The sequence below is a fragment of the Cygnus atratus genome, chromosome 11, assembly GCF_013377495.2.
Source record: "Cygnus atratus isolate AKBS03 ecotype Queensland, Australia chromosome 11, CAtr_DNAZoo_HiC_assembly, whole genome shotgun sequence".
Classification (NCBI taxonomy): domain Eukaryota; kingdom Metazoa; phylum Chordata; class Aves; order Anseriformes; family Anatidae; genus Cygnus; species Cygnus atratus.
In genome coordinates this window covers 427,849-455,401 of record NC_066372.1, presented here as the reverse complement: position 1 = coordinate 455,401, position 27,553 = coordinate 427,849, and the positions used below count along the sequence as shown (strand labels likewise).

The following is a 27,553-nucleotide window of genomic DNA, read 5'->3' as shown; positions in this document are numbered from 1 at the left end:
ATACAAAGCTGAGAGGAGTGGCTGACATGCCAGAAGGCTGTGCTGCCATTCAGCGAGACCTGGACCAGCTGGAGAGATGGGCAGGAAGAAACCAAATGAGGTTTAATAAGAGCAAGTGTAGAGTCCTGCACCTGGGAAGGAACAACCGCACGTATCAGTACAGGCTGAGGGACGACCTGGTGGTAAGGAGCTCTGAGGAGAAGGACCTGGGGGTCCTGGTGGACGACAGGTTGACCATGAGCCAGCAGTGTGCCCTCATGGCCAAGAGGGCCAATGGGATGCATGGGATGCATTAAAAGGAGTGTAGCCAGCAGGTCAAGGGAGGTGATCCTCCCCTTCTACTCTGCCCTGATCAGGCCTCACCTGAAGTACTGTGTCCAGTTCTGGGCTTCCCGCTACAAAAAAGACAGGGATCTCCTGGAAAGAGTCCAGCGGAGGGCCACAAAGATGATAGGGGGCCTGGAGCATCTTCCCTATGAAGAAAGGCTGAGACCTGGGTCTGTTCAGCCTGGAGAAAAGAAGACAGAGGGGATCTCATCAATGTGTATAAATACCTGAGGGATTTGGCCAACCTCTTTTCAGTGGTTTGTGGGGATAGGACAAGGGGTAACAGCCACAAGATAGAGCATAGGAAGTTCTGCACCAACATGCGAAAGAACTTCTTCACAGTGAGGGTGACGGAGCACTGGAACAGGCTGCCCAGGGAGGTTGTGGAGTCTCCTTCTCTGGAGATATTCAAGGCCCGTCTGGACACCTACCTGGGCAGCCTGCTCTAAGGAACCTGCTTTGGCAGGGGGGTTGGACCCAATGATTGGACCCGATGATCTTTCGAGGTCCCTTCCAACCCCTTCGATTCTGTGATTCAACCTTGGTTTTGTTTCTTCTAATAACACACAAGTATAACAGGCCAAATAGGAGGATGTTTTTTTTTGTCTGTGTGTTGTATTACCGGTGATGTGATTTGCTGAGCCATAACCATACAATTAATTGCAACAAGCTTTAACCACACCTTGTGCAAGCAACACAGATGGAGCCAATAAAGAAAGCAGAAAAATGCTTGTTTTCATTACTGTATCCCTAATCCCACTCCAAGAAAAATAGTGTTAGACACAGGCAAAACATCTAAAACACACATCTCTTCTCTCAAATATGAGCAGGCTTTTAAAGGGAAGTTTTGAAACCATCAAAAGAAAAATTACTACATTTTCAGTTTAAATTGATATATTTAAGAAACACGGGCTTGTGGTTAATTTAACCTATACTTTCTTTCATCCAGTAGAAGCTTTTTTTTTTTTGTTGTATCCAACAGAAGAATACGTGACAGTTGACTTGATAGTTGATTTGTTTTAATAATTTAAGGTAAGTATTTACACTTTTATTATGAAGACACATACAGAGGAATAAGGGGGTGGTTCTCCAAAGTGGAAAGCTCAATTAAAAAACTTGTTTCAAACCTTTCTCATTGAGCACTGAAGGAATTTTCACAAGCATTTAAAAAGATTACCACAAGTTAAAGTAGCTTTGTTTTATATAAACACTGCACACTTAATATAAAAATAGATTCTATTTAATAAACATACATACACTATAAACAGCTGTGAAAGTTATTCCAAAAAGTAAACAGAAGTCTGCATTTATATTTCAAGCAATTGCATAGAATTTGTTCATGCAACACTCAAATTCTGTAACATTGATCATGAAACAGTTTTTTTCCCCTTTCCTCACACTTACATATATATTTTTTCCTTCAAATGAGGAATCATTGTTATTGGTTCAAGTTTAAAAAAAAAAAATCAAAACCACTATCTTGCTGAAGAGCCTGGGGATCCCATGACATTCTTTTCCAAGTATTTCTTGCAGCATTTTCGTGCATTTGAGTTTGGCAACATGCTGAACTGTGTGACAGCAGAATTTGATTTGTCAGACCCAAGGAATGAAGTACGCTCTGGATTTGTTTTCATCTGGCCTCTACTGTAAAACTTACTACTGTTTTTCACTTTGAGATTCCTGACATGGCCATTGGTAAGTTCTCTCCAAGTACCACGAACACTTTCATCGGCAGTGGAAAAAGATTCTTCACAGGATACAAACTTTGCCTGGACGTTCGCATTGGGTTTTTGCTCAGGATGCACCACAGGCATATTACTACTATCCAGACACAGACTTCCATTCACAGAATTCCATTCACTGCAGCTACTTTCATCCCTTCCAGGGATTTTGTGAAAATCTGAGTCTTGAGTTCTTTCAGCTGTAGTTTTCCAGTTTTCACACGATGGTATACATTCATCTTCTTTCAAAACTAATCTTTCGTTTTGATTCTTCAGCATGTGATGAGATGGCCCTGCGACACCAAGGCCATCTGTAAGGCTGTCTGCATGCATATTTTCTAACTTGACATGAAAGGCAGATGGAGAGGCATTCTGATGTCCTAAATTACTAGTTGCACACAGGAGTGGTTTATTTACATTTATGATGGGGCTGTATTCTTCTCTGCTTCCATCTTCATTTGGATAAAATTCTAACAGATGATCTCTTGTAAAGTCAACCAGATTTTTAGTATTATTCCCATTCTGAATATTTGAAGCATCTGTTTCAGGAAGCATATGTTGTGTTTCAGTCTGCATTGCATCAAATTGCTGTCTCAAGTCACGTGGAACGAACTTATGAACAACTTTAGCATTAGCATTCTCGGTAGTACTTTCGCCACAAGATTTGCTTTCCATGTGGTTTAGCCGACTTTGAGATAGGCCATCTCTTTTTGAGTACTCTCCTCCGGTTGGCAGATCAAAATTTAGCAGCAGAGCTACAAGGCCAGGGAAGGAAACGGATTAATGGAAGGAAATGTTAACACTGGAAGAAAAAAAGGGCGGGGGGTTATTTGTCTGTATGCCTTTTTAAATAAAGATTTGTCAGTATTAGCACTGTCAAAATGAGCAGCATATCTTTACATATCTGTTCAGAAGCTTATCGAGAACTAGCGCATCACCATACGCCTGCCTTTTCATTACTGCATCCATTAAGTGTGCATTGTTAAGCAGGAAACAGCTATAGATCGCGACTAACCTGAGCGGGTAGTTTTGCTCTGGGATGTGTGTCGAAGAGGTGTTTCAAGTCCTTTAGCCATTGTAACAAGCTTGCTGGCAGCGTTCATTATTTTCTTCTCAGCTCTGACGAGAATCACAGAACATGAGAAAAAATTAAAAACCAATTCCTTTCAGATTGTACTTAAAGCTATTGCTAGCAAGAGCCAACAAACACTGAGAAGACAGTATGTCAGACTGCTCAGCAATTCTCAGGCATCGAGCTCGGCAGTGACCCTGTGCCAGCCTTATCAGACCGGCAGCACTTCAGGCTGCACAACTGATGCTCCAACATAGCCTGAATTGCCAGTGGAGTAACAGCATTATGCTAAAATTTACATAGCTCTTTCAAAAAGAAATTTCCAAACATGCTTAAGCTCACCCGTCATAGTTCCCATTATCAGTAAGAAGTTGCTGAAGACACGTCAAATAGTATTTCCGCATTTTCCGTGCTGTCTCTTGGCGCTCTCTTAAAACCTCCGCTCTAATCATAGCGGCAGCCCTCTCCTTACTTCCACGGATATAATTAAGCATATCACCTACACAAACACACTTCATTAGCGCTAGTTTAACCCAGGATGGGAAGGGAACAAAAAACAAGCAAACAAAAGGACATTCGAGCTAGTACCAAAAATCAGACACAGGAATTTAATTGGCTCGCTCCACATCTTCAGCAGCATTTTGCCAGCAGAAGGGGCAGGGACCAGAGAGGAATGTCGGCTGGCATATCCAGCACCAGGAATTCTTCCACAGAGGTACAGCTGGCACTCAGGGACCCACTGCCCTCCAGTAAGAGTTGGAGCTGCACTCGAATCCTCTCCTCAGCCAGATGCCTGCTGACTAAGCCAAAAGGGCCAGAAAGCAGGACACAGCACAAGAGAAAAGCAGATGCTCCCTCACAACAAGTTGCTGGGCTGGCAGCTGCTTTGCGGGAGAAACAAGATCAGCGCTCCAAATTGCCTTTACCATTTAACAACACATACATAATTTAGTGCTACAAAGAAATGAAGGCAAAACAAGGCTTCACCCCTCCAAATGAAGCTTGCCCAGCATCATGCCAACAACTCCATTTCTCACATTCACTCCAGCAAGAAAGCAAACAGCAGTTCTCAGGTGACTTGGCTGTCAGACTCCTGTGCAAGCTGGCTCAAGGATGAGGAAGCAACTGACGGAATTATTTTGCTCTCTTAACGTTTTAGCTAAGACTCTAGAACTTACTCTTAATCTTGCTCACGGTTGTAATGTACAGAGCACGCATTTCTTCCAGCCCTTTCACCGGGCAGCAGGACGTGCAGGGTTTTGAGACACCTCCATCTGACAGTGACCTGAAAAGCATACAAGTCACACACCACAATATGAGTAGCTTAGACCTGGTGAGCATCAGCTATTAAATCCTTTAAAAAGATCCCTTTTAAATACCTTGGCGGTGTTCCCAGGTCTCTCAGTTTAGCCTTCACCTCAGAGTTTTCGGCAGTTAGAGCTTCAAGAAACTTCTCATTTCCTAGAAAAGCAAGTAACAAACCATAAAACACTGTACTTGCCTACACTCCAGTCAAGTTCAACATCAGACATCACAAAAACTGCTGCCTCTGGTAGAAGAGCTCCAGGTCACAAAGCTTCACCAGACAACATTCAGCTATGGCAGCAACTACCATGCAGAAATCAAACATAACACATTTTAGTAAAGCCTCAATACAAAATCATCTCAGACTAATTGTCACCGGCCCTCAGCATGCAGCCAGCACAGCCAAGCCATTCTGAACTTCCCTTAGCTGACTCCCAGTGCGAACCTTTGCGCCGTGCTGATCTTCAACAGCAATTCCTAAACGTCACACATCACCCACGTGCCCAAAATGAATCTAACCCAACCCGGCTACTTCCAGAGCTCTACTGCGACCTCCTTTTGCTGAGAAAGGATGCGCTGTCTTCAGCTAATTAAAATAACCACATGAGGCTGGAACCCCGTTACAGAATGGGGCGGCAGCACCGATCGAGTCACCGACCCCTCGCAGTCTCAGCAAACTCCCGTCCGCGATCATCTGAGTCTCCACAGAGGTCTCCAAACAGGCAGCAGCAGGAGACTCCTAGGCTGAATTCTCAACTGTTCACTTATTTATTTATTTTCCAAGCCAACAGGCAAACAGGGGCTTCTGGAGTCAGCTGAAGGAAACTCTCCCAGCTGGGAAGACTCACATGCGGCTGACTTAAGTTAAGAAACTCACAAAGACTGGGCCACTTCCAGGAGAGCAACGGCTTCCTTCCATAGCCAGGACAGGGAGCTCTAGAGACAGAAGGGCTGCACTGCTTGCATTGTTTGGTGTTTAATAGATGGTTTGTTATTTTGGTGTTGAAGGAATTCAAGCCACATTACAGGCATAAAGCCAAAGGCTCTCTTGGGCTTTCTCACTCGATGTTTTTTGGTTGCACAAGAACTCAAACTAAACAGAAAGCCCCAGAGAGACTTTCATGCCTCCCATGAAGTTTTGCCACAGCTACACAGTCTTTGGCTTAGCCGTAGCACATGTGACAGCTTTGAGAACAGCTACAACGCTCAACCATACACAGATTACACAGATTACAAAAGAGGAGGGAACAGGGGAAGGCGAAAGGGAGAAGCATTGCCCAGGGGAGTCACATTTCCTCAACTAAACCCTTCATCAAAACAATCAGAAAAACTACCAGGCCGGGTGAAGTACCATTCCCAATACAACCGTGTCCTTGACATGATGGCAGAATTCCCTGTCTTGTCTAACAGCAGCAGCAGCAAGGAGTACGATTTGGTCGTCAAAGCTCTTGCTGAGTACTTACCCATTTCAAGACAGCATCTAGACCATACCCTGCTCAGCAGTCTCAACTCCGGCTTGCTTACGGAACTATCACACACCAAAGGCTGTCGCATTCCTCCATCTACAATGTTAGTCGCAACAGCTACCTCTCCCTCTACCAGCCACAGGCTCACCAGCCAAGACTGCTACTAACACACTTAGCTGGATGGCACAATCTGCCAGAGTGAAAACAAGCCCAATACCTCCATCTGTTCCAGTTCTCTGCAGGGGTGGACATCTTCTCGGCTTGCTTTGTGTTTCTGCCTGCTGACCAATGCTGTACGAAGGAGGTGTCGCCAGGTCTCCAGTTTCTCCTGTGCCTCGGGGCATGCTAGGGTATGCATTTTTATTGACGCTACTCACTAGCTCTTCATATTTCTGCAATTGAAAAACACTCTCTGAAAACCCAGCACAGAGCCACACAAAGAAGAAATAAAGGCGTGCCACAGCATACTGCTTAATTGCTTTAACTTAGCAGGAATAAAAGCAAGCAACCCAAAGGAGACCAGTAGACCTAGTAATTGCATCCCAGGTGCTTTAGCCCTGCAAAAGAACTGAAGACAGCAGCTCAAATCAGGACATGATGAGTTTTGAACAGGCTCCCAGACTTAAGATGGCAGGTGCACCTCCTTAATTTATCTGTCTCGGTGCTATAAAGGAACGCTCCTAACCTGCTATTCCTCTTCTTCAGACACTGAGAGTGTTAGAGATATGCTTAGCCTCTTCCTTTTCACTCGCTAGCCGTGCCTTAGCCCTCCCTCACAGGTCTAAAGGACTCTTCCTACCAGTAAACGTAGGTAGGAGTCTGACTTCTCAAAACCCTCTTCTGGTTGGCACTTACCACTTACAGAAGAATTACCTCTTTCCGTTCTTGCTTGTCCTTTTCCAGAATTGTGTGAACTGTTCTTCTGTAGGCCTTCTGTAAGCATGCCTTCAGTTTGCCTTTGCATTGATTATTTAATTGATCGGGAGCATCAGAACACCTGTCCTTCCAGGAACACTTACTAGCTGCGCACTCAACTAGCTCTTCATGGACTTCTTGCAACACGTGCTCAAGCTCAACCAGAATCTTCTCCTCACAACGACTGATCTCATCCTGAAGTCTCTTTGTTTCCTGAGCCTCCCACTCCCGCTGCTTCTGGTCTAGTAACATCTTCATTTCCGCCTCTTTCTGGGCGGAGAGACTGTTCTTCTGCTTTGCAAGATCCTCCTTTGCGGTGGCAAGTACCTCGTTAATCTTGGTTCTGTGGTCATCCAAGAAAAAACGGTAGTCTCTCTCATTCTGCTCTTGTATCCGCAAGATTTCTTCTTGCTTTTCTTTGTTCCACTGAGCACGGGCTCTGGCTAGTTCTGCTTTGATAGCCGCAGGCATTTCTTCTTTCTTTAGCTCCAACTCCTTCCTGAGAGAAACCACCTTTTCCTCCAGCTCTTTCATTCTTGCTCCAGACCTCTCTGTATTCTCATGTTCTTTCTTCCACTTCTCTTCGGCAGCTGAGAGAATCAGGGCTAACTGATCAACATATAAAACAGACCCGATCAATAAACACAGAATTCATATTAAAGCGTAACTGAGTAAATAATTAAGTGTACCTCAAAGTAAAGGAATAGCTCAATACCATCACCCATATGAGTGTTTTCAGCTACCTGCTTTGCTGCAGTCCCTTGGTGTTCCCTTTCACATTTTTCTTCTTCCGTCTTTATATTTACTTTATACTCTCTGAGGTCTCTTAATACTTGCAGCCACTTGTCACGAGCTTGGGTTAAAGCTTCCTCTACCTGTGAACAGGTAAAGAGCCTGCTTCAGTCGCCATCCCTGGGAACATTTTTATTATTACTTTCACATGGCAGCGAAAGTTGTGCATGGCAGTTACAATGGATCCAGGCAAATTGAACTATTTTTTTGTTACCTGGATGGCAAGGTGTTTACAGTATTTATTTTCCAGTTCTATTTCAAATTCTCTTAAGGCCTCTTCAGAGGACATATTTTCCTTCAGAGCCTTCTCGATCTGCAGCTTCTGATCTGCAATGATCCTTGCTAACTCTTTGAATGAAGCATCATCCACTACTGTCACTCTGTCAGTTTGGCTGCCACAGTCATTGCAGTCAGCTACAGTTCTTCTCACTTCTTCCAGCCTATTTCGCCATTCTCCTTCTATCCCTCCAATGACTTGTTCTATATTCTAAGGAAAAAAAATACATATATTTTTAAGACAATCTGCCCATTATTCAAATATAAACACACCTGCACTGGCATTTAACAAGCAAAAGTCAGCTTACACTAGTAAGCTTCCCTGACAGCAGAACACCAAAACCGTGCTCTGAGAGCACCGAGGTTCTTCCAAGCCACGTCTCTACATTTCTGAAAAGCATCAAAACCTAACGCTTTGAGGCGCTTCTTAGTCAGTGGGTCCCCTCACGCTCTCCCACTCCCCCGCGCCCTCCAAATACACACTTCCCGCTATCTGTTTGTTAAAGGAGATGATTTTTCTTCCTCCTCCCAGCTTTATTCTGTGTGGAAGGAGACAAAAGAAGACTTTCTCAGGATGACCAAATCAAACAGAATACAAAGCATAAACATTCAACACCCAATTAGTGTGGAAAACTCCAGCATGTTATAGCTGTGATTACGGTCTGTATGCTGCTTTACAAGGTCTAATTTTGCAAAGATCCCAAGCATACGTCATACCTACTGACTTCATCAGAAGCGCCTGAAACAGCAGACCCTTAACAACCACCTCAAACGGCAGAAGCACAATGAGTAAGTCTAGTGCACATACATACAAGTCCTCCTTCTGAAAATAAATTGGTTGCTTCATTTGGTTCATTTGAAATCCCCAGGTAAAAGCTCCATACCTTTTTTTCTTCCTTCTCCCAGTGGACTTTGGCTAACGCGACTTCCTTTTCAACCTGCTCTCCTTTTTCTTTCAGCCACTGCTGCTTTGCTGCTCTCATAGAATCACTGTATTTCTCTTCAAGCTTGCTCCTCAGAAGGTTAAGAGACTCTTCTTTTTCTTCTAGAAGCCATTTCTTGAGCTTGGCCAAAAAAAAAAGTGGCAATAATACTAAAAACACACCACAGATGAAGCATTCTCCAACATACAGCAAATTGCTCTGGTACAAAGCAGTGAGAATGCATGAGATGCACGATGCACTCTCTAGAGCTTGACTTTACCAACAACCCCTAGCACAGGAGATTTAGCTCTCAGAAAGAGGTGTTGTAAGGCACAATATCAGAGGTTACTACAGCCTATTGCCCTAAAGCACATTCTCTTATCTAGCATCCGCATCTCCCAGCGCTTTTTCAGCTGCATCTCTTTGCTGTGCTGGACTAAGCAAGACAGCTGACCTCCCTTCAGTCATTCTGCACTCATAGCTTCAGGAAAGCAATGCTGTTAATCAATGCTGCAGACTCCATTCGCTATTACTTAAAAAGAAAAAAAAAAACACAGCATTTGCACATCAGGTTTCTACAGGGAGAAGGAAACTTGCACTGTCACTAAGGTCTTTTGGAAACAAGCTCGAGATTGCAATAGCTCACGCTGCTGGCTGAATGGTCTCCAGGAGTCCACTTTATAAGAAGGACAACTGTGGGAAAAGGCATTGCCATTGGAAAGGGTTACTGCCACTGTATGTTAAACCACACAGCACAGCAGTAGGCTAACTTAACAATCAATAGGTCACACTGCTTATCTTTCTGATACGGCTGCATCTCTTCCAAGGCTCTGCTCCAAACAAAGTTCAAGCCACTCCTGCACATTACATTTTTAAAACAGGATGAACTGAGAGTGGTGTGTAGGTATGTCCAGTAGTACCTTCTCTTCTTTCAGCTGCTGCTCTTGCTCAAATTTCTGCCTTAAAGTAGCTTCCAAGGTGTCCTTCTCACCACAGACCGCTATGTAACATTCCTTCACCGCAGTCATCTCTCTGTTCAGCTCCTCTATGGTAGCCCTTCACAGCACAGATTACTCATTAGCAAACAGTCTTTACACTCACAGGACACTCAGTCTGTTTTAAAAAAGCATAACTGGCACCAAGGGCCAGACAGGAGCGGGGATGCTTCAGGAACAATGACAAAAAAGAAGAAAAAGAAAAGAAAAAGAAAAGCCTTACTTCAGCTGCGAGACCCTCTCTTCGTGACTTTGTAGAAGCTGCTGGTTTTCTGCAGCATACTTCTCGATCAACTCTTTCTCAAACTGGGCTTTCATATCCTCATGATGTCGCTGATAAGTTCTTTCACACCTACAGTTCCAGGAAAGGAAAGGAAAGGAAAACACGCTTTAGTCCCCCTTGTAAATGGAGTTCTGCTCTTCTTTAAGCAAGAAACCAGATTTCCAGTGCAGACCCTTCCCCACAAACAGCTGGTACACAAACACACATGCAGGATAAAAATATCACAAAAGAAACAAAACAGAGTTAACAGACCTACCTGTCAAGCGCTTCTTGCTTATTCTCATCAAAATCTTGAACAATCTTTCTCATCTGACAGCAGAGATCCAGGTTTGAGTTTTTCAGTTTTTCCTCATTTTCTTTCAGTTCTTCAATAGTCAAAGTATGTTTCTGGACAAAGAGAAGTCAAGTAACAGGCAGGTTTTAAGGACCCTTTATAATGCAGGCTTTGGCACTTTTTGTTTTAAATGGAATACACAACATTTTTGTCTCACCTGAACTTCTTGCAGCAAAGTTTCATTTTCCTTTCTGAGTCTCCAAACTTCTTCTTTAAGATTATCAAGAACTAACGGATTGGCCACCAAAGGATCATTTGTATTCTTCACTGCCTAAAAGTTAAAAAAAAATTATTATAACTTTCAAGATTTATATGCTTTGAAAATTGATACTTTAAAAACAGTTACAGCTGTTGAATAAGTATTTTACTTAGAGAAACTAAAAAACAAAAAACCTGAAGTAAAGTATTGCAGTGCAAATATAACAGTATCACTGTTATCCTTGAGAAACAGCTCTAAGTTTTTTTTTTTAAAAAGCACGTACTCAACATTGAGCTCAATGAGTGTTACTATCCAAATCAAGAGAGTATGCCTATGAAGCATACTATATTCCTGTCCCACATCCCGGTCACAATGTACAGATTACAAAAGCAGAAATTATAAATCCAATCGTATTACAGTTGGAAGTTAATTATGTGGTCGAGAGAGGCATAATATCAGTGATTTTTCGTGGATCACAGAATGGTTTGCGTTAGAAGGGACCTTTAAAGATCATCTAGTCCAACCTGCTGCCATGAGCAGGGACACCTTCCACTAGACCAGGCGGCTCAAATCACAGCACTCTCAGACATATATAGTTTAATTTTGGGGTGGTCTTGTTTGGAGTTGGATTTCATGATCCTTGTGGGTCCCTTCCAACTCAGGATATTGTGACTTCCAAGGATGAGACATCCACAACTTTCTTGGGCAACCTGTTCCAGTGCCTCTCCACCTTCATACCGGAGAATTTCTTCGTTACATCTAACCTCAGTCAACCCTCTTTCCAGTTCAAAACAGTTATCCCTTGTCCTATCACTACATACCCTTGTAAAAAGTCTCTCCATCTTTCTTATGAGCTCCCTTTATGTATTTGGAAGGCTCCCATAAGGTTTCCCTGGAGCCTTCTCTGCTCCAGGCTAGGAATTGCAAGCTCTCTCAGCCTTTCTTCATAGGAGAGGTGCTCCAGCCCTCTGAGCGTTTTTGTGGCCCACTCTAACAGGTTCGCATCTTTCTCGTGCTGGGGGCCCCAGAGCTGGATGCAGTACTTCATCCAGTAGTGGAGCAGAGGGGGAGAATCACCTCCTGGGACCTGCTGGCCACACTTTTTATGCAGCCCAGCATACGATTGATCAAATTACGGCGTGAATGCAATGAGAAGGCAATCTATTTAATGTCTCATCCATGATACCATTGGCTTTCTCAGAGAAATTACAAGTCTTTTGGGATAAAGAAAACCTACTTTCTCCAGTGAAATACAGTTCTTGTAGAAAAGCAAAGTGGTTATTAAGTGTTATCAAGCAAATAATCCATCATATCAGAACTGACCTAATAAGATATATTCTGCCCAAGTTCTGCTATTCAATTCGTTTCTTTTTCACCAAAGATAAGAAACAAGACATCATGAAAATGACTATTTTCCTTAAGATCAAAGACAGATCTGCTTAATTGCTGTGACCATAGCTCTCATTAAATTCTTTGACCTGTTTTCACAGTAAGTTTAAATGATGGTTTGGCTTGCTAAAACCCAGTACATCTTTACAAGGACTTAAAAAAGTGTAAAAAGAACAAACCTCTGACTCTTTTGATGCTTTTTCTGCTTTCAACAACTGCTTGAATTCCTCTAATGCCTTCTGGCAATCCTTAAGATCATTTTGTAATTGAGTAATCTGGTTTCTCTTCATTTTATTACTGCTCAATAAGCGCTCCAATTCAGCTTTTAATTCTACAATAATTTCGTCTTTAGAGAGTTCTTCGTCCATGCCTCTGTTCTGTATTATACTATTAGGGAAGACATAACCAGATCAGCATTTAAAAGACAAAACACACTTATCTGAAAGGTAGTGCAACTAACAGTACCAGAAACACAGAGGAAAAAAGAATGAAAGAACACGAATACAAAAGCCATATGTTTTCTCATCAAGCTGCAATTAACAGCAGAAAGAACAAACTTTCTGTATGTTTCCACAAAAGATCCATTCTCACATGACAAAGTACTTCAAGACAACTTGATTGGTTGTTTTAAAAACAGCTTGGGCATTAAGTAACTACGTGGAATCTTTGAGCAAATAGGTATCCATGCAATAACCCCTACAAACAGCAAGAAAATCAAGTATTTCCACAGGCAAAGATATGGCTGCTTCTTATTGAGAAATTACGTTGCACTCCATATGCAGTTAAATTGCCCAAATATATATATATATATATATAAAAATATCATCAAATATATATATATATATATATATATATGTATATATGTATATATGTTCTCTACTACATTCCAGATTTTACCCACATAGAGCTACAGTTAAAGCAGGGTTCAAGTCTTGAAGAACACCAGGCTATTCTCACATGCCATGCAACGCTGACTAGGCATAATAAGTGAAAGTCCTCCTTACTTTGCTACACATGTTAAATGCTTTCTAATGCATTCTCTAATGCATTCTCATGGCAATTGGTAAAAAAAAAAAAAAAAATGGTTAGGGGTGTCGTTTCTTAGCGTAGGCTTCTAACTTATACCGTGAAGACAAACCTATTTCATTTCTACAACTTCCCCTTCGCTCCAGAAAAACACCAAAAAGAAAGGAACAATAACATAGTCCTTATGAAACCTGAAAATTTATTAAAGCAGAAATTAGGTATCTAATTTATGGTATTAGTTCAGTTTCCTGTTTCCCAGATTACCTGGCAATACAAGCAGTATTTCAAGTATTTACCAGGAAAACCTACATATTGATCCAGTAACACCATCTTTTACTAAAGAAACTGAACTCGCACATTACTTGTGTAATTTCTTGGGGATTTTAGATTTGTCTTTCAGTAAGAATCATTCAATACCTGCAGAACCTTGCGTTTTTCTGGGTGATTTTTTTAATTCCCAAATCTACATAGGAATCACTGAGGTTTGTATGCAGCTCTCCACCTGCATCATTCAAAAATACTCCATATTTGGCAGCAGATTCATAAAAAGTTATTTCTTCTTTCAGTTCCATTAATTCTTCCTTGAAGTAAGAGACAGAAAAAATGATACTCAAAGAAACTACAAGTAAACATATTAAGACCATGGTAACTCTTCTAAAGAAAACAAATACATGGAGCTATTCTTTCTAAATATTATCTAATTATTATTCATTACTTAAATGATCTAGCTTTAGGTGGTGTTTTTTTTACACCATTATTGTTGATACCTCTAGCAATGCATATGTTAAGACTACAAATTAATTAGGTAATATTTTCTGCCAATTAGTACATACTATTGTTTCTTTCACAGTTGATACATGAAACAATTATTTTTTCTTCCCTCCTGACACCCTGTTGTCATCCATTTTATTATAGCAGAAACATATATAGCTTATTACTCTAGCACATACTAGGATTCATTACTTCAAGATGACAGATTTAGACAAGTCAAATACCTGAGCTGAACTGGAAAAATAGATTTTCACTGATATTTTAGAGGACTCCCTAGCATTCCCTCTTGTTGGCAAAAGGTAAGTTTCAGAAGGTAATAACTCCAAACATCCCTATAGGCCCCCTATATGATATCCAGCACACTGAATTTACATTCTTTTTTTTGGAAGCAAGTTAGACAGATGTATGATATGATTTGTGCTGATATACTCCCCCACGTTTTAATTACAAAAATAAAAAATAGAGTTCCAGACATAATACTGGGAGATAAAGTAGTAGGTAGTTGTTTACTGAAGGGAGTTGTGCTAGCTTCCCCAACAAATGAATAAGAATTTCAACTACCAACCTGTTAGCTATAACGCCCTTCCCTCTAAAATCCAAACCAAATTAAAATCAAACTAAACATTACATATTTTATAAAATAAATTAACCTGCAAAGCCTTGTTCATGTTATTGCTTATCATATGTGCAGACTGAGCTTGTTGCAATTGAAACCGTAACTGATTTGTCTCCTGTATTGAGCCTATTGCAAGGGGGGAAAAAAGGAGAGAAAAGGTAAATCAAAAACTTGCAAGAAAGACTATGCAATCTGAAAAAAGATCACTGTTAAAAATAGCCACGTTGACTCTGGTAGTAAGTGTTACTCTCCTTCCCTGAACTTGCTAATACAAAATACAAAGAACAAAGGCAAGAATACTTCTCACTATATCAAACAGGTGAACTTGGACTACTACAGTTCTCCAATTTAAACAGCAATTTGTTTTAAACTTTGGGAACTACGGTAACTCTGTTTTTTCAAAAATTTTATAGTCACTTTAAAATTAATGAGATCAGGAACAAGATTTGCCAAATGTTTGGTGTGCCAGGAAGTTAGCAAAAACAGGACCATCTTAGAAAACAGGCCACTTTCACCTCCTCCACAGGCAAGGAGTTTAGCTTTATGAGTTTGCAAATTTATTATTGGTCTAAGGCATTTGATAAATATAGCATGGAGAAAAGTCATGGTGATTGGCCAATTGGCAGCTATATCTTAAATATCATATGTATTACTTATTTGCTACATAGTACAGATCTAATAAGATTTTTCTCCTCCTTTCTTACTACCAGGCTCTCTAGAGACTTTTCTTCTAGACTACCACAGTTCTCAAGCAGAATACACACTTAATCCAGGATCCATTAAGAAAGACATTTTATTTACTTAAGAGGTTTGGATTCTAAGAAAGGACATACCTAACTATTAGAAGACTTCGGTGTCTAAAGGTAGGCACAAGTCACATACAAAAATCAGCAAAAAAATCCCACACACTATTGTTACCGATATAAATTCTCAAGAACCAGTCTCCAGCCACAAAAGCAATTATTTTCAAATCTCTCAGGTTTGAATTTTGAATGGCAATTCAGGGTTGTTCTTTTACTGTACAAGAAAACAGCAAAGCTCTGCTTCTCAAAGACCTATCTATTGAAAACCGCTTTATGTCTGTTTATACTGAAACTTCACAAAATGAGGAGCTTTAATTCTGCTACTGCTGTATTTAAATTGTTGGTTCCATTTCAATAGGAACACAGATTTGCAGTTTCATACTTCAGAAAATTTGAGTCATATCTGCAAGAAAAGATAAGGTATGAGTACAAGGCTGACCTGTTTGCAGTAAGTTTGCACACTGCTTTTGGCTTTCTTCTAGACTTCTTGTCAATCTATTTATTATTTCAGTTTTTTCACATTTGGTTTCTTCAAGCATTTTCTCAAGTTGCTTAATGTGCTCTCCTAGATTTTTGCAGAGTTCTTTCTAGAAAGAAACATTATTTTTATTCATGTTATAAACATCTACCCATCCAGGACAGCTCCAGATACAGAAAAAGAGGCAACGCATAAAAGACGTGAGGAAAAAAATATCAGTCCTAAGGGGAAAGAAAGGCCAGCCAAATTAACCACAGCAGAAATGCTATCCTTGGCTAACAAGTCACCTCTTACAGCAACTAAGTTTTCACTAAGAGACAGTGAGTATACCCATATATAAACATACATGGATGTGAACCATTTTGTGCTTCCTAGAGCAGTTCGTTTTTGACATGTTGGACAGGCCCTGCAATTAGTGACGTATACTTAGCTCACTGCAGAGAAATCAAGCCTTCACATTATTTACCTTAAGCCTGAGCTTAAATCATCTTGTGTCTACTGAGCTTAAGACAAGCTAGTAAGTTTCAATGCTCCCACAAGACGAATTGTAGTTTTTTACATGATATTTAAAGTAGACATACATCTAGCACTGCTTAGCTAGGTGTAAAGATGAGGTATTCTATTTCCTTCTGACTTTTCTATTTTCTTTTAGAATCAGGAGTTCTCTCTCTAAAGACCCCAAACATAACACCATAAAAACATTTTTTTTTTAGTAGTTGTATAAGCAGTGATAAAAAGTAGTGCTTAAAGACAGAAATTTAGCAGTGTTTTCTCATTTGCAAAGATGATTCAATTCAAACATACAGCCCATTTATTTTTATGCATATTTATGTTACAACAAAAAATTATAGAAAGTTCTTTAATTCTATTTCTTTCATGGGAAAGAAGATGACAGTTTATCAAGGTCTGCCCACAGTACATTGTTTGAATATATTAAATAGCACGATGGACTCTTATGAAATAAGAGGTAGAGTAAGTTGTATAACTATGTGACACAAGGTTAATTCTTTTCTTTCCCGGATAGATTCCTAGGTAGTCAATTCAAGAAAAGATTGCTCACAGAATGAAAGCTCAATAGGGATGCTAAGATACTGAATTCTTGCCTCCTCCAGTAAAACAGAGCCTCTTTTGCATCTGCTCTATTAACAGTTTCAAGTTACAACTGCCTGGAGATGTTTACAAACACATACCACACAGGTTTCATAATATTAAGACTTATATAGAATCTTCTTCCCATTCAGCAAACACCTTCCATAAGGAGTTATTTGGATTATAGGCCAAGAAGTGCGGTTTTGGAAATGTGGAGTTCTGCAGCTTCTGACACAAAGTACTCAGTGTCCTATAATAATTTCTCACCTGCTCTCGGAGTGCAGATTTTGTAACATCAAGGTTCTGCTCTAATGACAATACTTGCTTTTCATGCTTCTGCTTGAGTGCTGAAATAATGGCATCATGCTGTTCTCTGGCTCGCTGAAGGGCATCTGATCGCTGAAGTTCTAGCAGCTGCTTCTGCATGCTTTCCATGGCTACCTCTGCCACTTTGGATTGCTTCAATATCTGTAGGAAGAGTATTAGAGTAGCTCCCAATTACATTTATTTCACCTTTGCTCCAATATTCTGTATGTCAAATCAGTTTTTCATGCAAGAGTTGCTAAAAATCCTCAGATACTGCCTAGATTTTAATACAAGTTATTTTTCCACCAATACATTCCATTCATTCACCATATATTCATGCTTCTGCAAGGATTATGAACAGCGTGCTGTGAGATTAGCAATGATATTTAATGCAAATGCACTACAAATATCCTGTATAGATCTTCTACAATAAGCAGTTTAAAAATATTTATAGTACCTGCTCTTCCTTGGCAGTAAGAGTCTGAATTTGAGTTTCAAGTGCCTTTATTTGACCTTCAAGATGCACTTCCCGTTCTTTTCCATTCTGATAGAGTTTTTGAGATTCATGAAGGCTAACAGCCAAACCATCCTTTTCATCTGAAGTGAGAAAACACACATTGCATGAGAAACACAGCCACACACACAGCAACTACATGGAACATGATTGTTCAGTATCCTTGCTCTACAGAACTATTCTGTGAGCATTCTGTGAGCCCTCTGTCTCATACTATAGGCAACAAGCAGAAGACAGAACACAGAGGTTCAGTTAGTCTCCATCTGGCAACCACTTTCTTCCTCTGATAGCTGGAAGCACTCTGATACGTTGTACCCTCAGAAGTCAGGTGGAAACCGTCCTGTTAGCACTCATAACTATCATCATCCCTTAACACTTCTTAAGGGAGAAATAAAATAATTCCCCCACAGAAACAGTCAAGACATCAAAGTGGTTGACAAATAGTCTTCTCTCTCCTGCACTCTAAAAATTACATTCTTAATTCTGTAAGTTCTTAGCATGTTTCTGTAAGAAAACAAGAGAACAAGACAACCACTAATCTCCACTATAGCTCTGATCCCTTTGGAAGGCACATTTCTCCTGTTCTTTGTTGTTGTTGTTTCTTTGTACTTTTAGCACACTACTTTTGCAAACTTCTCATTTTTCTGAGCATTTCTGATGCCAAACACATGGGAACTCTGAAGTACAATGGTAGTCTTGAGAAACAACGCATTGTAAGTTCAGACAGTTACGCAGCCAAGCACTAATGAAGGGAATTTTCTTTAAAATAGTGTTGTGCGAGAGGGTTAGGTCCCCATAATCCTGAGTTGAGTTTGTAAACATGATCAATACTTGCAGAGACACTACATAAATCATAGTTGCTAGATATAATAAATAAGTTCGCTACAAAAAAGTTGCTAGATATGGATAAAAGCTAAAAATCAGAGATCAGTACAATATTTTACCTTTGACCATTGAAAGCTGATGACTCAGATACCTAATCTGCTGTGCACTCTTTTCTAGCTTTTCATTAAGTTCTTCCAGTTGTCTTTCTCTTGCTTTATTTAGAGCTTGAAGCTGAAGAATCCGCATATTCTCTGAAGAATCTGCCAAATTTCAAATACAGTATTCTGACAAGTCAGCACAGTCAATGAGCCAAACAAGTTGTGACCATAAGTAATTATTGCCCCAAGGTATTTCTTCCACATAGTGCCAAATTCAATGTTAGTTCACAGCAGTATATCATGTTTTATACACGTTTGATTCACATCACCTGAGTTGCTCTGTTAGGTTTGAATTTCGTTGTTAGCACCTACAATTCTCCAGCCATCAATAACAACAAACCCAGAAAAATATTTGCATGATGTGAATTCATGCCCAGTTTAGTGGCAACTGTAAATTTTCAGGATGGCCAACAAGCAAAGTAGTTCTGTCATTTTAAGTGGACTTAGCAGAAAAACCTCAATCTGGCATCAATCAACGCATGACTCATACAGTACAGCACTTCATTATTTTCCAGTATTATCAAGACATAGGGCACCAGCACAACTTGAGATCAAGCCATCAGAAGGATGAAATGTGTTGTTTTTTGTTCTTGGTCTTTTTTGTTCTTGTTGTTCAGTCTCACCAGTTAAAACTACATTTAAGTTGCCTGAAATTCAAACACCCCAAAGAAAAGCTGAATAGCTGAAAAGCTAAATAAAGAGGAAAAAATCAAATAAAAATAGGCTATCCCAATATAAGTCCAGAACAAAATAAAAGATCAAATAAAAATAAAAGATCATATATATATACACATATCTCAAAATACTGCTAGCTGTTCTCTAAAATTTACTGAAACCAACAGGTTTTCTGTTGATGATTTCCCATGGACTTTTCACACAAGCTTATTTCAAGTCTAAATAAGAAGCACTTACTTTCATCATTGCCCAAGAATTCATTCTTCAAATCTTCAAACATTTCATTTCTTCTCATTCCTTCTGAGGTTACTGGAATTTTTTGGTGAATTCCATTTTGGTATGGTTTATATGCCACTTTGTAAGTTTCCGCTGACTGGCCGCTAACAACTTCAGATGCAACGAACTGCTGTTTTGACAATATATAAGAACAAAGAAATGAAAGCTACAACTGTAGTTTTCCATCAATGAAAATATTTTCCCTTTTTGCTTTACAGGCTGACACTACAAGCAGCTCTATTAACTCCTCTTCCTATTTTCAGGCTCCAATTCAGCACACATCATTCAACTGAGATGGAAATTTCAATGAAGGTTTCTGCTTTAGCAGATTGGTGAGGCATCAGCTTCAACAAAGTCATCACACACTTAAGTGCATCACATTCATTCTACCTCATGGACTTTTACCTAGCCAAAAAGAGCAATAAAAAAAGAACACACACACACACACAAATCTAGATATCTAATGCTTTCTTGTTTTCATATACAAAATTGATTACAGAAGCCTTCCATCGCTGTTTTAACTGGTAACAACAGACTGAAAACATTTGGAAATATTACTACCAGCAGCTAAAGACCTATGAAAATTTTCACAAGGACAGAAAAATACATAAGCTTCTGAAATACCTTAAGATGTTCCTTTGAAGCATCTGGAAAGTTTATTATTTTACTTTGTTGACAGTTAAATTCTGGTTTATGGCCATTTGTATACTGTCTAAAGTTTTCAGGAAGATGATACAAATTGTTCTGTTGGTAGCACCTTGGACCATTAAACCCATCTCTACCAAGAAAGACATTATCTGGATCCTCTTGACTGTTCTGGCCACAGTAATCTTCTTTAGCATCATATAAACGTTTCTTCTCTTCATTATGTAGGCCATTCCAACTCTTGGCATGCTTTTCAGCATGATCATCTTGCTGGTCACACAGAAATTGTTCAGGATACAGATTTTGTCCTTCCTTATAATTCTATAAATGAATAAGAGGTTTAGAATTTGCTCTCTGAAAACTCAGATTTTTTCTTTGTGGAGTTACCAGCCCTCAAGGTCAAAATACTTCAGATAAATAGCAAAGTATGCCACCAACGTAAGAACTCCTCTAGTGAATTCAGAGAATATTTAGCATGTTACTACTGACAAGCAGTTCCTACTCATTATACCTCTATTTAGATAAACTTACGTTTTGAGGATCAACGATCAATGGATGATCATTCCACCGTCCATCAGGCTTCTGAGGCTCAACTGATCTAGAGAAAGACAAGACGCTTACCTAGGGTACTACGACCTCAACCGAGCAAAACAAACAAACAAAAAACTACTTCATTAAAGTAACTGGCATCTACTTTATTTCTCAAAGAGCCCCTGCCATACTGCCTACTGCAGTACAGCACTCCTTTTACGTGGATTACTCTCATTTACCCCATCAGCTGAGACTTGGCTCTGCTCTCAACAGCACAACTTAAGTAAGAATAACAAAAAATAAAGTACAAAGGGACTTACTGCTCCTCACTCTCGTGAATGCTACAGTCTGAATAGCTGGAGAGCTGGTCTCCACTGTCCTCCAGCATATCATGCGGAAGGTCTGTCAAGAGTTGTTGCAGCTGAAGCAGAACAAACCATATGCATTAGACACTTTTCAAAAGAACCCATAGGACTTCATGCAAAGACAGGCAAACACAGATGAAAGAGGCCACTTGCACAAAACCCTGACTTTCTTCCTCCATTGAAAAGGACATCATTCCTTGACAACACTGGAATTCACAGAGATTTGCACCACGCAATGCTTAAGAGACTACAGTTACCAACCTAGGAATTTTTCTGGCAAAATCCTGTGACAAAAAGAACCACACCCAGAACAGTTAAGGGAGAGGCTACTGGACAGATGTGTCCTAGGATAATCTGTTACTTATCATGCTGAGATTTCTCCTCCCTATACACCAGGTAAGAGGTACTGGACATTCAAAACCTGCTCTTACTGAGAGAAATACACATGTAAAAAAACGTTTCCTTACTCTTAGAAACTCATGTGCTTCAGTTTGTGCTCATTGCCTCTTGTTCTGTCACTGGGCAGCACTAAGAGCACGGCTACGTCTTCTTTACACCTTCCCTTCAGGTATTTACGAACATTGATGAGATCACCCCCAAACTTTATCCTCTCCAGGCTGAACACTTTGCTCCCAGCATTTCCTCATAGGAGAGCTGCTTCTCTCAACTCCCTGAACAACATTCTTTATCTGAGTAGAAAGTTTTGGATCTGAAGTAATGTTCTCTACTATACTTGCAATAGCAACTTTACAAGTCATGCATCTATCGTTCTGCTACATGTTTTTGTGAATTTGTCTTTACATTACCTACGCTAAAGAAAGGGATACCTTAAGCAGATCTCAGGGAAATTACCTCATGTGAACATGATTTACCAACCCATACAAAACCACTCTGCACATTCATATCAAATGCACATTTTTGCTAGTTTCCTTTATGAAACAAAGAGAATAGAAACACCTAAAATATTTCCACTAAAAAAAAAGGAATATATTTTTCTAGGTATTAGAGTATCTAATTTATAATCAGTAGCTTATAAAAGTGGTTCCTTGTTGTTTTCTGGGCTAAGTAGGTTGTCATAGAGAGCAACAGTTTTCTTTCATAAGTAATTACAGTAAGTATAAAAGCTGTGAAAAAAAAAAAAGACCAGAAAAAGTGACTGCACCTTTTGGCAGTCTATCTACTGCCTCAGCAACAGATTACAGCCTTTCAGCCTCTACATATGCCATTGCTTAAGACGCACCATCGCATTATCTCATACTTTATATGCCACTTTTGCAAAAGTCCGTACCCTGTGTTTTGCTCATATCAAAGAGAATATAAATCTAAACCAAAATGGTGGTACGCTAGTTATGAAAACCTTCACATAAACTTTCTTTTTTTTTCAACCTCTTGTTCTCTTGCGTAGTCCTCTTGGTCATAGTCTTCATCGTCATGTTGAGTTTGTAGAGCTCCACTATCAAAGTCAAGGGACATCGTGGTCTAGCAGTGTTTTTGGGCATCCAGCAAAGCCTATCACAAGACAAGAAAACATCATACACGAGTAAAAGTAGGGAGGAAAAAGGTATATACCGAAAAGTACCACGCTCCCTCCCTAAATTAAGGAACCAAACACGAATATTTTTGGCACAAACGCTGCAAGTTATCTGTGTGGTTCGCTTGAGTGACTTTTTGTTTCTAGGTGAGAGGGGTATTTTTCGTTTCTAAGCACCTTCTAGGTGACGCCATGAAACGAAACCAACTCGCGTAAGGCGCGGTACCTCACTTGGTGCCCTAACGCTGCGTTACAGGAGCCCTGCGGTGACGACCACGGCCCCTTCCCGCCTTGCCCCGCATGGAGCTGCGAGAACACAAGCGCCGGGCCGGCTCCCCACCGAGCTGCGTGACGACGAGGCTCGGCCTCCCGGGAGCTCGCCCACCCCCGCCAGCAGCACTCTCCTCACTGCACCGGGAGCAGCGCGGGGCGGCGACAGCCTCAGGCCCGTCCCCTCAGCGCGGCCCCGCCGGCGATACCCGCCGGGCCCCACAGCCGCCGCTGGGCCCGCCGCTCTTCCATGTGACAACCTGCCCTGCGCCCGCCGCCTCGACTGACAGGCGAGCGGGCCAATCACCGCCAGGCTGCGCAGGAAGGAGGCGGGCACACGCGCCCGCCCCCCGTAGAGTTGGGCTGCGCCGCAGAGCTCCCGCCCCGCTCGTTCGAAAGCAGGCGCGGAAGGAGGCGGGAAGGAGGACGGCGCGCCGATTGGCTACACGGTCGGCCAATAGCTCGTGGCGGTTTGCGGAGGGGGCGGGTCTTCTGCGGTGCGCGCGCGCGTGGTGCGGGGCTTGGCGGGAGGGGGCCGGGCGCCATCTCGCAGCGAGCGGGGGTGGTTGCCTGGCAACGTGCCATGGCGTCGCCGGAGCGCAGTTCCCGGAGCCTCCAGGCAGGCCCAACGGGGCGGCGGCTCGCTATCGCGACTTATGTCGTGACGGCAGCTGGCAACGCAGCCCCGAGGGGGGATCTGGAGGGCCTGTCGTCGTCCCGCTCCTCGCACGGGCGTGCCAGAGCCGTCCTCTGGCCGTGCCAGAGCCCACAGACCGCGGCGGGCACAAGATGGCCGCGGCGCCCGGCGGGGGGAGCAGGCCCCTGCCCCGCCAAGCCCCAGCCGGGGGGCCTGTGTGGGCTCCCAGGCCTCCCAGTATTGTAATCTGCTTCAAATAAAATAAATAAAATAAAATAATAAAATAAAGGTTCTGGGCTCCCAAACTCCTTCCACAGAATAGCCTGCAGCAAACATTCAAAAAAAAAAAATCAGGAAGGTTTCTCAAACAATGAGCGTTTGTTCAGTGATGAGGAAGACATGTAACAGCTCCATCTGGTGACACTTAGCCTCAGCTGTAAAAGTGCTTCCTGCCCTAGCAGCTGAAAATGGAAGTTTTGGTTGGAGAGAGGCAATTGAATCATTTGTTGTAATGTTTTTATTGATGGGAGCAAACAGATATGTGTGATAATGTGTTTCAGTGAAATTTCTAGGCACCTTGAAAAAGAATTAACATGCTAAGCCTTCTAAATGTGGCAAAATTTCCCACAGCATTCTCCTCAAGAAACTGGCTGCTCTTGGCTTGGACTGGCCTACGCTTCGTTGGGTTAGAAACTGGCTGGGTAGCTGGGCCCAAAGAGTCGTGGTGAATGGAGTTAAATCCAGTTGGAGGCCAGTCACTAGTGGAGTCCCCCAGGGCTCAGTACTGGGGCCAGTCCTCTTTAATATCTTTATCGATGACCTGGATGAGGGGATCGAGTGCACCCTCAGTAAGTTTGCAGATGACACCAAGTTAGGTGTGTGTGTCGCTCTGCTCGAGGGTAGGAAGGCTCTGCAGGAGGATCTGGATAGGCTGGACCGATGGGCTGAGGCCAACTGTATGAAGTTCAACAAGGCCAAGTGCCGGGTCCTGCACGTGGGGCGCAACAACCCCAAGCAGCGCTACAGGCTGGGAGATGAGTGGTTGGAAAGCTGCCTGGCAGAGAAGGACCTGGGAGTATTGGTTGATAGTCGGCTGAATATGAGCCAGCAGTGTGCTCAGGTGGCCAAGAAGGCCAACAGCATCCTGGCTTGTATAAGAAGCGGTGTGGCCAGCAGGGCTAGGGAAGTGATTGTCCCCCTGTACTCGGCTCTGGTGAGGCCGCACCTCGAGTACTGTGTTCAGTTTTGGGCCCCTCACTACAGGAAGGACATGGAGGTGCTCGAGCGAGTCCAGAGAAGGGCAATGAAGCTGGTGAGGGGTCTGGAGCACAAGTCTTATGAGGAGCGGCTGAGGGAGCTGGGATTGTTCAGCCTGGAGAAGAGGAGGCTCAGGGGCGACCTTATCGCACTCTACAGGTACCTTAAAGGAGGCTGTAGCGAGGTGGGGGGTTGGTCTGTTCTCCCACGTGCCTGGTGACAGGACGAGGGGGGAACGGGCTAAAGTTGCGCCGGTGGAGGTTTAGGTTGGATATTAGGAAGAACTTCTTTACCGAAAGGGTTGTTAGGCATTGGAATGGGCTGCCCAGGGAAGTGGTTGAGTCACCATCCCTGGAGGTCTTTAAGAGACATTTAGATGTAGAGCTTAGTGATACAGTTTAGTGGAGGACTTGTTAGTGTTAGGTCAGAGGTTGGACTCGGTGATCTTGGAGGTCTCTTCCAACCTAGATGATTCTGTGATTCTGTGAAATTAGCTATTATTCCCAGGGTGTACTAGTAACCATTACAACTGAGATTAACCAGTTCTTACTATTTCCTCAACATCTTCACAAGCATTTTTAAATGAAGTTTAAATTGTTTTTAAAAGAAGTCTATATGTGCCTGAAGGTCATATTAACCTTCTCAAAACCAATACTTTTTTAAACTTTTCAGAATTCAAATTATTTTAATATAGCATAATTAATTCTAAGACTTCTACATGGGGGATAGATAGCGTAGTTTACATGAGATGGCTGGTCCATGGAGAAGAAGCTGAGTGAAGGTGAAGCCAGGGATAGAAGAATGGAGGCTTGTTTAATCACATTAATGATTTCTAAATAAAACAATCATTATTATTAAAGTCAGGAATGGAAGAATGGGAGCTTGCTTAATCGCATTAAAATAGATGTTGCTGAGTGTCTTTGCTTACTACTGTGCAAATTAACCGAAACAAGGAGTCACGGGGCCCCTCACAGAGGATGTTTCCTGACAAAAATGGGGAACCTGTCTCAAAAACCAGCTGAGACCGACCTTGTGGTTTGGGCAAGAGCCAAGGAGCAGCTGAGTCTGGTGGGGGGTCAACTAGTGGTGATGAAGAAGAGTTATCAGCCTTCATCCCCACGACCCTCCGACGACCACCACCAGCAGGCACTGCGCAAGTGCCAACGGGAGGAGTTTATGGAAATGACTTCTTGGAGCTAATTTGAATACAAAGCGGGGATAGGTTATGCATATATATAGGTGTATTGGGAAACATCATGCAGATGGAAGGAAGGCGTTTTTAGTTTGCTTTTAGTTCTCACTGCTGTAGCCTGTTATGAACAGACAATAAATTACATTAATCTCCCTTATGTTGAGTCTGTTTTGCCCATGACAGTAATTGGTGAGCAGTTTCCCTCTCCTTATCTCAATCCATGAGCTTTTTTTTCCATTGATTTTTTTTCACTCCTCAACAGAATGAGGGAGTGAAAGAGAGCAGCAAGATGGTGTTTAGCTGCCCATCAGTTAAATCACCACATTATTACATTAGCACCCAGTTAATTCATTTTTCTTCCCTTTTTCCTTCAGAGTGTTACTTCACATACAAAAGAATTGGGAACAAAACAAAGATTCCGGTCTTGCTTCTGTTAAAGTTAGTGATATTCAAAGAGATAGACTTGGACTGTATTGTACTGTAATCCAAACATCACATAATCGCTGTGGCTGTTTTTGCCCATTGGTAAACTGAAAATGGTGAAATGAAAAAGTCAGTATCAGCCAAATTCATACAACTTCGATCTCATACTATCACAACTCCAAACACTATTATTCTAGTTGTCAGTAGCTTTGATTTGTACTAAAAATAGAGATGGAGTTTCACACATTTGCTTTCTATGACCTGTCATAAAATTCAGCTTTGATGAAAATATCAAAACTACCTTATGCAAGTCATTCTCTTCCCTTGACATGCCACAGAAATAGCTATTTTTGTTTCATAGTTTGCTCAATAAAGTCATGTCAAGCATTGTACACTATATGAAGTTTGGTAAGATGTATGCAAATGTATACTATGCAGGCACTTTGTATTCCACTCACTCACAGTTTCTTGCCACCTGTCCTTGCAGTGGCACAAAATTTGAACATGAATTTCTACTGGGGGCCTTTTTTGCAGGTGGGAACCTTGGATATGATGGAACAGGCATAAGCTTGATCTGTTCTAAAGCCTTGAAATATCAGTAATGCCAGACTATTATCAAGGAAATGAGTTACCAACGTTTTAAAGCTTCTCACCACTTCAGTATATGTAATTGAGTTGAGTATTTTAATCATGTTGTTATCAAAGAATGAAATATATTTTGTGCGTAGTAGCTGAGGAAGAGAATAAAGCTGGTTTTAGACAGCTCTGAATGTGGCTCTTTACATCATATTCTCCCCTCTAAGAAAGCATGTGTCTTAAATTATTTTATTTTATGTGTATGACCCCTTTTGTTTTCCAGAGGAAAGAGCTCTTACTATACTATCCCATGTAACATGAACACAGGCAAAATAACAGAATTTATTCTTTTACAGTCAAATCGTTTCTTCCAGCAATTGGTGACTATCCACAATTGTCTGCCTTATGGAACTAAGTTGGTGGGCTGGGAGACAGAGAGAATGTCCCTGCTGGTGCCAGAAGACATCACTTATCTTAAAGGGACAACTTTCTCAGGGTATCACCCAGGCTACCAGTCTCATTCTCCAGATCCTCCTTCCCTTTCTTAAGCTACTTACTAAATCACTGTTTCTTCAACAGGAAGCCCAAGAAA

General features: G+C 41.5%; 1 protein-coding gene across 6 annotated transcripts; it reads right to left on the bottom strand.

Annotated features, from left to right (window-relative positions):
* Nucleotides 1-1,329: 1,329 nt before the first annotated feature.
* CEP152 (centrosomal protein 152) lies at nt 1,330-23,177 on the bottom strand. 6 transcript variants are annotated; one of them, XM_035554043.1, is made up of 27 exons: nt 22,947-23,177; nt 22,462-22,584; nt 21,031-21,131; nt 20,711-20,777; nt 20,159-20,500; nt 19,496-19,664; nt 18,545-18,685; nt 17,544-17,683; nt 17,048-17,248; nt 15,653-15,800; nt 14,445-14,536; nt 13,441-13,604; nt 12,177-12,384; nt 10,567-10,680; nt 10,332-10,462; nt 10,016-10,144; nt 9,718-9,853; nt 8,759-8,938; nt 7,813-8,085; nt 7,550-7,681; nt 6,765-7,415; nt 6,109-6,283; nt 4,500-4,581; nt 4,299-4,405; nt 3,463-3,619; nt 3,064-3,167; nt 1,330-2,803 (listed from the first exon to the last, which is right to left on the bottom strand). In XM_035554043.1, the coding sequence occupies exons 2-27, from the start codon at nt 22,546-22,548 to the stop codon at nt 1,803-1,805; spliced, it is 5,232 nt and encodes a 1,743-aa protein (XP_035409936.1). In that variant the 5' UTR covers nt 22,549-22,584; nt 22,947-23,177; the 3' UTR covers nt 1,330-1,802. The 6 variants fall into 6 exon arrangements, with proteins under 6 accessions (XP_035409936.1, XP_035409935.1, XP_050568960.1 ...); XM_035554042.1 differs by having other exon boundaries at nt 22,833-23,164; XM_050713003.1 differs by having other exon boundaries at nt 23,086-23,161.
* Between the last annotated feature and the right edge of the window lie 4,376 nt (nt 23,178-27,553).

Bases quoted from the DNA above. Each gene is read 5' to 3' on its own strand.
- CEP152 (XM_035554043.1), bottom strand. From the start codon at position 22,548: ATGTCCCTTGACTTTGATAGTGGAGCTCTACAAACTCAACATGACGAT. The intron at 21,132-22,461 runs GTTGAAAAAAAA...GTTCTGCTTCAG, and splicing joins ACTACGCAAGAGAACAAGAG to CTGCAACAACTCTTGACAGA. The intron at 4,582-6,108 runs GTATTGGGCTTG...TTGCTTTTCTAG, and splicing joins GAGAACTGGAACAGATGGAG to GAAATGAGAAGTTTCTTGAA.